The 11,244-nt window shown below is 47.5% G+C and overlaps 1 protein-coding gene across 2 annotated transcripts; it reads right to left on the bottom strand.

Annotated features, from left to right (window-relative positions):
- Positions 1 to 6,977: 6,977 nt before the first annotated feature.
- MRFAP1 (Morf4 family associated protein 1) lies at positions 6,978 to 9,213 on the bottom strand. Of its 2 annotated transcripts, XM_039838225.1 has the most exons (3): positions 9,081 to 9,213; positions 8,528 to 8,960; positions 6,978 to 7,984 (listed from the first exon to the last, which is right to left on the bottom strand). In XM_039838225.1, exon 2 carries the CDS (start codon positions 8,921 to 8,923, stop codon positions 8,540 to 8,542), a length of 384 nt encoding a protein of 127 aa, XP_039694159.1. In that variant the 5' UTR covers positions 8,924 to 8,960; positions 9,081 to 9,213; the 3' UTR covers positions 6,978 to 7,984; positions 8,528 to 8,539. The 2 variants fall into 2 exon arrangements, with proteins under 2 accessions (XP_039694159.1, XP_039694158.1); XM_039838224.1 differs by having other exon boundaries at positions 8,528 to 9,099.
- Between the last annotated feature and the right edge of the window lie 2,031 nt (positions 9,214 to 11,244).

Below are 11,244 nucleotides of genomic sequence, written 5' to 3'. Positions count from 1 at the left end.
AATATTGGGGAAGATTCTCTTTGTTGGTTGTCTAGGGTCACCCAGATTCTATAGGCCAGTCTCTGGCTCTTGCACGTGGTCCCCTCCAACTTCAAAGCAAGCAACAGCATGTCAGCTCATTCCTGTCCTTGGAATCTCTCTCACAGGCACCTTTTGCTCCTAGCTACAGAAAACTCTGCTTTTAAGGAGCTCACATGATTAGATTAGGTGCACGGGAATAGTCTCTCTTTTGCAATATAATGTAACATAATCCCAGGAGTATTACCAGGGAGCAAAGATCACAGTCAAACATCTTAAATTCTGCCTAGCACAGGCTCCAGGCAAAGGGTGTCATCTCACAGCAGCCAGATATGACAAAAGTAGCAGTAATTAAGTCTAGAGAGAGAAACATATCTCAGAATTGTTTTGCTTTTCGTATGTGAGTGGAATGGGATAAAATACTTAGGAAACCCACACAGTTTTTGAGGCAGCCATATCAGCAAAAAAGCTGCTGTTCTGGATGAAAAGAGACTGAAACTGTTCATATGTAAAAAGACTTCTAGAATTCCAATTTTCTACGAGCAGAAAGCAGGCTCAGTAGCCAAACTGGCAGATTCCTGACGCTCTCTTCGGAATGGTCGAGATGGAAAAGGAAGGACACAGGGCTGGAGAACACAGTGTCCTGAAGAGTGACGAGGGCGGGGGTTGCAAATTACAGCCCCTGAACTAAGGATGGTTTTCACATTCTTAAAGGGCTGTGGAAAAAAAAAAGGGAAAACAGGTATATGTGACAGAGGCTGTATTTGGCCCACAAAACCTTAAACATTTTATTATTTGTCTCTCTATAGAAAAAGTTTGCCAGCCCCCGTCCTCGTGAACCACTTCTAGACTGCAGAAGCAAAACCTAATCAAAGAGTTTTCCCTCTCCCTAGAGGAGAGACACTCGACCATATCAGCCCCACAGAATGTCAAAGCTGCTGGGATCCGGCGACTGCTGTGCCGCTCATTCTTCCCTTACAGATGGGCATTATCTAGTCCCAGTGTCACCACTGTATATTGGGTCCACACGGGTGTTTAGACTGTGTTGTATCCGTCCAAATTCATATGTTGAAACCCAATGAGATGCTATTTGGAGATGGGGTCTTTGGGAGGTAATTAGGCGTGAGGGTGGGACCCCCCACAATGGGAATAGTGCCCCTATGAGAAGAGGCACCAGAGAGCCTCCCCTCCTCCTTTCTCTCTCTCCCCCTCTCTCTTCCATCTCCCTCTCTCTCCCTCCTCCTTTTCCCTCTCTTCCCCTCCCCCTCTCCTCATGCCCAGTGGATACAGGGACAAGGCAGCTGTTTGCGAGCCAGGAAGAGATTCACCAGACACTGAATCTGTGAGTACCTTGATCTCGGACTTCCCAGCCTCCAGAACTGTGAGATATAAATGTTTGCTGTTTTAAGCCACCAGTCTATGCTATTTGTTACGGTGGCTTGAACCAAGATAGTGAGCAGTGACTAGTTTTTTCAAAAGTTAATAGGCCTCGACATGAAAAGCCATATTTAAATCTGATGTGGGTCACAAGACTTCTAGCCTGATGCCATGATTGGAAGAAATTTGGGGGAATTTTTGGATGGGGAGAGAAAAGTTTACATGCATAGTTGGGGGCAGGGGGACGGATTGTGGTAGACCATATAAGTGATCCCAATTCTTTTGCCTTGTGTCTTGCTTTGGCCAATGAGATGCTAGCAAACATGACACAAGCACATGCTTGAAACACGCTCACACAGTTGGGCCATCTTCACTCTTGCGTCTCTGCCTTTGCTGTGAGAAGAACATACAGGGTTGTCTCATCGGTCTGAGGGGAAAGATGAGGGAAGCATTAAACCAGGCTGCCCCAGGCAGGCCCAGCGTGGATCAGCTGGCCCATAGACTCGTCACAGAGCCAGTCCACGTCATCCAACTCCCAGCCGTACTGCAGACACTTCAGAGATGTTTATTATCGTTACTGAGATTTATGGCGGCCAAGGCTTTCTTGGTGAGATCGTAGTCCCAAATAAACTAAAGTGCCAAACTCTCCTTTCTTCCATATTTTTATTTGGCTCAGTCTCTGGTGGGGGAATCTCAACCGGATGCCCAAATGTTCTGGGTTTTTTCTTTAGAAACTTCAGCTGGGAGTATCTTCTTCAGGTATTCATCCCTTTGGTACCTCCAAAGCCTCTCTCATTTTCACCCCCTTTTGTACCCTGAACCTAAGTTTCTTCTGTGTGTTGTCTGGATGTACCGCACCAGACTCACAAATTTTAGAAAACGTAACCATCACTACAGCTTTTTAATATCATCGCGCCATGCAGAACGAGGTTTTCAGAACCTTGTACGTTTTGCCGGCTGTAGACCACATCAGACTCTGGGGAGGCAGGTGATGGACAGACGTAGCAGGAGAGAAGGTAATAAAAGTCTTGATTCCAGCTTTTCCCAGTGCCATTCAGTTCCTGCGAATCATCTGTGAACTTAAAACCCACTTGGGAGAAGCCTTCCATCAAGTGACCAATCGCGGGAGCGTAGAGACTTAAAAAGGGGAATTCATTTCCGTCGGCGCTAATGTAGGAAATTTGGGTAAGTTCCAGACATCAGCCACTTAACACTTTTTGTCCATAATAACTAGTCAAACTACAGATGTGAATGGAGCAACCTTCAAGGTGACCTCGGTCACAGTCTGACTGCAACTTCATGAGACCCTGAGCCTGAACTGTCCAGCTATGTTGCCACAAAATTCCTGACGAAGCGCCAGAAAGAACTGCTTGTTTTAAGCCACTAAGTCTTCAAGTGATTTTTTTTTTTTTTTTTTTTACCAGTAGTAGGTAACTGGAAGAGGGACAGGTATCTGAAAAACGGTTGCTGCTATGACAATCTAAAACACAGGAGTGATATCGGGACTGGGCAGATGTCAGAAAGATACTGAAGAGACAGAAAACGCCTGATGGCCCTCAAGATGGCTTTCAGCGATGGCTTAAAGGAAGGCGAGGGATCTGGAGGAAAGGGGCTCTTTGGTTACAGCAGCAGAGAGTTTGGTAACTGTTACCAGAGGGAAAATGGAAAACAGGACATGGACCCGATGAATGAAAGAGCGAGGAAATTTGAAGGCAGCGTTCAAGGTGTTGCCCGGCTTCTTCTAGTTAGTTGCTTGTAGTAAAGGGCAAGAGGAGAGAGAGAAGCTAGAGAAGCAGCTGTTAAATGTATGACTCAGGGCTTACCGGGGTTGTGGATTGAACAGTCTGTCATTGCCGGCCTCCCGTGGCAAAGGGTGCTAACGCTGGGAGGGCTTCTGGGCAGAGATCCGATCTAGGTGGCTGCAGGAAAACCTGGCTTAAAGATGAGGTCAAAGGCATGGGTGTAAATCCTCCATTAAAACCTGGCTGGAGTGAGCAGAACCGTCAAAGACTCCTAGAGTCTTTCAAATACGCAAAAGGCTTTCTAAGGATCTTAAAGGCATTGATAGATCTTGCAAATGTCACTGGAGCCCAACGTGGAGAAGGGCTTATTTCAGTGAGTTTCGTGGGTGTGGCTTTTGTGGGTTTATCTATTAATCAATCATGGATACATTAGTAAGAATTTTACAAAGTTTTAAAAGGCACTTCATCAGCTTGAACTAAAGGAGACAATACAAAATGAAAAGGAATTTTGGAAACTCGAATTTCTATAGGCAAGAAGCAGGCTGAAAACACTACTCAGCTGCAAGCCCTGGTTATATTTTATGAAAAAGGAAAGATGCTTTGAGAGGTTGGAGCTGAGCGCAGAGGGCAGAGCTGGATTCATAGAGACCATTCCCAAGCAGTGCGACGGAGCCTAAGTGTGAAATTGGAAATGGCCCAGCTGGATTTCAGAATTGCTATGGATCAGTGATTGCTATACATTTCCCCGCTTCCCCTCTAAAAACATCCATTATCCATTTAGTGTAATAGCTCCACCTTCCGCCTTCCCCTCCCCTGCCCCCGGCAACCACTAGTTGGCCTTGTGTCTCGGAATTTTCCTGTACTGGATATGTCACGCGTCAGTCTGCTAGGGCAGCCACAGTGGAATACTACAGACTGGGTGGTTTAAAGAACAAATTTTTTCACAGTTCTGGAGGCTGGAAGTTCCAGATCAGGAATTTAGCGTGCATGGTCCTTTGCTGCAATAATGCTCTCGTCAAAACCCAAACCTCTTCTTACTCCTCTTCCCCGCTGCCGGAAACACAGCCCCTGGTCAGTTGAGTGCATGGAGCTCGGGACCATCACCAGTGAGGCTGCAGGAAAGCCTAGTGCTTGGCAGAGTCTGGTCTCAGCTATTAAGGTAGTAAAGAAACATTCTTTGAAGAGGCAAAGAATAACATGAGCGGGTTTGGGAATAGAACATAGGTCTGTGTGAATCACGGACTGGAGCCTTTGAAGGAAAAAGGAACGGGGATATAAATTGGGAGAAGAACTGTAGATTATAGGGATCAGAAAAAGGGAAAATAGAATCGAGCAGGGGAGGGGCTTATTTCAGGCCATGACTGGGGCAAGCCCTGGATCGATTTATCTGGCCTCAGTGTTAACCAGGTAACAAATCCCCAACTATCTTTGGGAAAGATGGTACAAACTCAAGCCACACCGTGTTTATCCGCTGCCTGGATAAAACTACTAAGGTTTTTCCACGTTTGTGCTACATTTCATCGTACCGTTGGCGGGGAGCCATTGCTCATCAGTGGGGCGCAGGCTGATTATCGCCCACCATCTCGAGGTTGCTGGTCCCTGTGCCAGAGGGAAGGGAGAGCCAGGGAGAGCAATCCTGTGTGTCTGGAAGGTGGAGGACTGGAATTCATATGGTAACAGCACTGATGGCGCCTGCAGTTTACTCCAGGTGAGCTTTAGTTCCAGAAGTCATACAGAACGCCAGGGCTGGAAGGAACCTGAGACAAGCCAGTGTCTGCTCCAGATCACAGAGGTCAGGTGGCAGGGGGACTGGGAGCCAGGATTCCAGGTCCCCAGCCTCTCTGTTCCATGGCAGCCTTTGGGTACGTACTCTTCGCACCGTCCTCCCCTCACTGGAGTGACTTTCCTTCATCTCCTCCCACCCCTCCCCCACCCCCGCGTCGTGTCCTTGGCTGTTGCCAGTCCTCCCGTAATGTCCACAAGAATTAAATGTTTTCTTCCTAGGGGTCATCTCAGCTGAAGGAGCATCCGGATGCAGAAGCCTCTGCAGTACTACTTTGTGGTCTCCCCAGCCTGATTCTGACCAAGTGTGGGACCAGTGAATTGTGAACGTTCTACATACTTTGCTGCCATTTTTCATTGACGCTTTCGTTACAAAATCCATGTTCCAACAGCTCTTGTGCTGCTTTCTGTAATAGCGCTGATATAAAAGCGCTTGTCACACCTGATATACCTGAGCAGAGATAGGTCCTAGCCTCGCGCAGCCTCTGCAATGTCAGGAACCTGTCCGGGAAGCCCCAACAGGTCGTCTGCACAGCCTTGCAGGACCTAAACTCTGAAAGCCAGCCAGAGACACATGGATAAAAATTCTGGCAACCCTAGCCATACTCCAGCCTCTCAGAACAGTTCCTTATCAGATTCTCTGCTTAGAAAATGCAAGGTTCGATTGTGCCTCCAATTACTGGCAAGCCGAGACAAGGACCTGGAGAACTCGGGATTCCGGTGGCTGCTTTGCAATTGTGACTGAAGTCACAAAGAAAAGCGACTAAGGAGTCAGAGAATTTAGGACAATAGGTCTCAAACTTGTAAAACAATCACATCTGATACTTAACATTTCTAGTACAATGAACACTATGCAGCTGTTAAAAAAAAGTGCAAATCTAGATGTTTAGATAGGGTAAGACTTTCAGACTGGTTTTCGGTGCAAAGAAGCAACACACAAAGGACGTTCACAGGTTACAGAGTGTGCTACCGTTTATGTAAACAAAACAAAACAAAAGGCTGTGGAGAGTTATGTATGTGTATGCTGCAACGCCGTAATGCTGGGAAGCTGGGGAGTGATGACCCTTCTATCTCTGGAATGTCGTGCCATTTGTATTACCCATTTAAAAAGCAATTACCAAATGCAGGGCGGCATACCAAAACAGAGAAAGGGCATTAGTGGAAAACTGGTGAAATCAGAATAAAGTCTGTAGTCTATTTAACAGTATTGTACCAATAATTTCCTAATTTTAGCTGGTACCAAATGTACTTTTGCTGGTGGTGGTTTTCTGGTTGTCCCGTGTCTGAGATGTCCCTCATTCTCTCCTTGTCCTTGGTAGCTGTACTCATCCTTTAAGGCCAAGTTCACCAGTTACTTGTTCTGAAATGCTCTTAACCCTCTCCCTCAGTGCTGTAAGACATGGTGTCTAGATCAACACGTGGTTTCCTAGTATCACCTGGGTTCTCCAGGGAGTAGAATCTATGAAGAGCGCAGGGAGGTTTATTGGGGCTAATGTCTGTGGAAAGGGACTCCAGGCTGGGCAGAGGGAGAGCAGGCTGTGATGCTGTCCTAACGAGTCTCAGCAGACTCTGCGAGGTCTGAAGCTGAGATGCCCTTCAGAGTTGTCCCAAGTAGCAGTGAGTAGGGCCCTTAGACCCCTGCTCCGCCCCCCAGCCACGGGGCTTGACCTTGGCTAAAGAAGTGCTCTCGAGCACCTGTCAGCCGTACTCCCAGCAGCCAGAGGAGCAAGTTCTTCGTTTCTGAAGTGGGGCATCTACTGCCCCACTTACGGTTATATCTTTCCACTACGTTACTAGTTACCGCCCCACTTACGGTTATGTCTTTCCGCTATGTTACTAGCACAAGGACTGGAGTGAACGTGTTTCAATTTCCTTCCTACACTAAGCACGGAGTAAGTTTTCCTCGCGCAGTCCCCAGAGCAGCATGCGGAGGTAAGTCTTCCCTCCGACGAGAGGCCTTTCTGAGAGCCTCAAATACCATAAGAAATTCATCCTCCATTTGGCAATGACAAGGACAGATGTCATTCTTAAAAAAAATACAATTTCTTAGTCAACAACTTTTTAGGTCGTCTTTTCAAGCAAATGAATACTTTTATTAACATGGTAATTTTTTAACACATGGTAGGGTTTTGACCTCAAATACTTGTCAGGTCTGCTACTCAAATGAACTTACAGCTGGACAACTTATGAACCTTGAAGACACTTAGTCCCTGTCCACTTTAGGGTCCAATGCAGACAGTCCTTGCTTTCCTTCCCTAGCCCCTCGAGGGCTTGCAAATATCTTTCACATTATACCCAGAATCCCCCGAAATACATCAGGGTATAACATCAACTTGCACAGAACACCCAGATCTCATCCCCCATTCTAGGTTCCATGTCAAATAAAGCTGAGTTAGGTTGTCCAAACAAACTGACCAGACAGGTTACATCGGATAGCGTGCCACATAAAATTCAGTTTCGAACAAAATACATCTCTCCTCCTTTGGTCTCACACAGAAATTCAAGTCCCAAAATACAGACAGTACCATCTTCCACCCGTCTTCTGATTCATCAGTCCTGGCCCATCAGCCCCATTCACATTCCCGGTTGACGTCTGGTCCCTTCTTCAGCTTCTTCAGCGGCTACTGCATGGTGTCATCTTCTAGAAGTAAAGCCGCTCCTCCAGCACCTCCAGAGCTGGAGAACTCCAACTCTGAGTCTCATGTGTCACACAGACCCAAAGTTCCAGGGAGCTATCAGATCACACAAGAAAGAGCGAAACACCTCAAAATTTAGAAATAACCAAAGCCCGGGAACAAATATGACTGCTGCAAGAGCTTACACTCTAGGCCCTAATTCCTGTAGTACGTCAGAGCGTTTCCCAAATAAAAGTTACACCCCCAAACAAAAACATTTAACAGTCAAAACTCATATTGAGGTCATCAACCACAGACCACAGCAGAAACGTAGTGTAAATGAGAACAGAGTATAGACAGAAAGAAAGAAAACAAAAGGCTCTCTGGTTTCAGCTTCTCCAGGGTGTCAGCCAATCTCCATCAGTTGACCAGAATCCATTGGCTGTAAACCTAAAGTACAATTGCGAGAAACTCATCGTTAATAGATTAATCTCGAGGACAACCCAACCAAAAAGCCTCACGAACGTCACCAGCCACGTGGGACGTCAGTTTTTCTGGATGCCATCCGACTCGGCATCGGTCTTCTAGCAAAAACTGGAGTTATCCAATAACGACGGTCCGACTGAAAATTCTCTTTTTCTATCCGCCGCCCCCCTCGCTCATGGCCTACATTGTGACTTCGTTCCCGTAGGGGATTTCGAGGTTAGTACTCCATGACTACTCTACCGACCCCGACCTTAGGTTTCAACCGCACACATACCGAGCCGCACACGAACGAGACGACCGTTTTCTAATTAACAAAAATTTACTTTAGCGTAAACAAAAAGTAAACGGCATCCGCCAACACGTCCTAAAGTTAAACGCCGAGCACGCTTTGATTCTCTCGTCTCCCCAACCTCCGTCCCGTGCGGACCGTTCTCAAATAACCCTCCTCGGAGCTACACCGAGCGGAGGGCGACCACGCAAACTGCCGCCCGGCGCCCCCGGCCTTACCGCCGCCCGCGTTCACGACGACTCGCTTCTCTCTATCCGCCGCACCAGCTCCACCAGCATCTCTGCCATCTTCGCGATCTCCTTGGCCTTCTCCTCGGCCTTCTCGCACCTCTTGGTGGCCCTGCCCTCGACTCCGTCGCTCGGATTCTGCAGATGGTTCAGGGCGCTCTCCTCCGAGGCCTCCACCTGCGTCTTTATCTGGATGAGCATATTGTCCATCTCCCACAACTTGCTCCTGTTCCGCATGTACGCCCGCCCGTGCTCCCGGGTGAGGGCCGCGATGTCCTCCCGCATCTCGTTGATGACGGGGAGCAGGAACTGCTCGAAATCCTCCTCGGGCTCCAGCACTTCCACTTCCTCCGGTTCTGCCAGCTCGACGATGTCCAAGGGCCGCATTCTCCCCGCTACTCCGGAACCGCAGTACCGACGTCTGCTGCAGAGAGAAAATGGAGACTCGCTATGCTTAGCAACAGAGTTCCAGAATATTCTTTAAAACTTTTACCCTTTAAAAAAACTTTTCGCCTCGGAGAAGCCACGGAAACGAGCGACTTACGAGCAGAGCAGCGGCGAACAAAATGGAGTCCCAGCCGTCAACCAGCTCCCTGCGTGTTGCGGCCCCTTTCACGACACGGCCGCGCCTCTTTACGGTCACGCCGCGGGTAGAACGAGGCGCGGGCGCGCGCACGTCAACGGAGGGAGAGACGCAACCAGCGCCTCCGCCACCGCGCGCGCACGCACTCGGGCACGCGCACGCACGCGCACGGGCGCGCGCGCGGAGCTCCCGTCATTCCCTTTCCTCCTCACCTCGTGCTCGCCTCGCTGTTACCCTAGATTTGGGGTGATCGTTTCTGGTTTCTGGTGCGCCCACCTCCTAGGGGGTTTCTCGATCGCGAAATTTGCACACTTTTAAGATGTAAACGCCACCTTCTTACACGAACCGAGGAAGATGCTACATGATAATGTACTGAGAGGCTGTGACATCCCAGGGCTAACCATAGTAGCCCCTTTCTCGAGTACCGCCACCGGACCCCTCCCAGCCGTCTTAAAATGTAGTTTTTGTTCTTGCTTGGATTGCAGTCAGTAATGATTGGGTGTCTTTAGCAGGCCGAGCCCCCGAAACTCCAGGGTAGAAATCCTGGCCTGAGGCCCCACCAGACCCAGAGCTCTGCTGAAAAGGGCCTTGTTGACTCGCCTTCACGCCTTTTACCAGCGTCAGGGCTCCGTGGGTGCGTGTGTGGGTGGGGGGTGGAGTTCTTATTTAATTCTAAACCTGTAAGCAGAGCTTGTCACACATTAATAAATTTGCTTTAACATTCACGCAACACAAGATTTTAAGGACAGATAACAGTTCCCCAGCCTACCCTGTTGACCCAGGCACAAAGCAGCAAGAAAAATGTCAGGAATCCAGCTTGCACAGGTGCCATAGGTTCGGTTTCTGTTTTCCAGTCAAAGGGACACAAATCCTACTTTTGAATGGGATAGAGTTAAGAACGAAGAGAAAGAAGAGTCATGAGAATTCTCATACTTTTTTTTCACAATTAAATTATCTGCATTTTTTCAGTTTCTGGGATATAAAACATTAATTCGCACTTTCATTGTAGTGTATTCTCATTCTGAGCATCACCTAAAATAACGGTAAATCTTAAAATCGATGGCTTCCTAGATTTGACGGAATCCCATATTATTTCCAAGTTTTAATGTTGTTTAGCCGCTTGCTCAGTTGGATAACATTCTTACATAGTATCTGATCCTGTACCTTCCTCTAGAACAGAATGTTTTCAACTGAAGGCGGTTTTGTACCCCAGGGTATATTTGGCAGTGTCTGGAGATGTTTTTAACTGTTATCACTTGGGAGGAAGGGCTGCTGCTGGCATGTAGTGGGTACAGGCCAGGAATGTCCCTCGCGCTGTCTGGTTAATTTTGATAGTCTTTTCTTTCTTTTTTTTCCTTCTTCAATCATCCTGCATTTCTTTAAATATTTAATATTCATTTTATATTCTGTATCTGACAATTCTTGTATCGGTTGTCTTTTGTTTCTGCTGACTGACTCGTATGTGGTGCTTTGTTTCTGGGCATGTTTGTAATATTTGACCGAATTTAATTTGGGGGAATCCTAACAGGTTTTGTTGAGAAAGCTTCTTCAACAGGAATTCGTGGTTGTTTCTGCTGGGTACAGATCTCCACATCTGGTTGAGAGCAATTCCATAATTACAAATTTGCAGAATTCTTTTTTCAAATTTATATTTATACTTTCATTAGTTTTCCACCTATATCCAGAATACGCAAACTGGATTCCTTTTGGTACCTTTGCACAGGTTGGAAGATTTTCAGTGGCAGGTTTGGTTTAACTGCTCCAAGACCTAGTCTTCTATCCCTGTGTTTCTGCTCTTGGTAGCTCCGATTTGACCTTTGTTCATTCTCTGGTTTCAGTATTCAGTTCCCTCCTGACTGCCTTTGAGGATTTTTCTTATCTTTGAGGATTTCGCAAGTAGCTCTGGGAGCTCAGCAGTGCAGTTACAGGGAAGTTTATTGTGATCTATGCCGTCTGTGGGCGTGGCAGGAGAGCGTTGTAGAATGTCGCATCCACCATATCTCCAGGAGCATGTGGCCTCCGTCCACACTGCTAGGCTGAGGAGTCACAAAGGACAGCGGAACTTCCAGGACAATGGGGCTCTACCTCTTCCCAGGGCGTGAAGGGAGGGCACTCAAGGAACCCT

This window comes from Pteropus medius, unplaced genomic scaffold (genome assembly GCF_902729225.1).
Source record: "Pteropus medius unplaced genomic scaffold, Ma_sr-lr_union100, whole genome shotgun sequence".
Taxonomy (NCBI): domain Eukaryota; kingdom Metazoa; phylum Chordata; class Mammalia; order Chiroptera; family Pteropodidae; genus Pteropus; species Pteropus medius.
This window is presented reverse-complemented; position numbering and strand designations above follow the sequence as displayed.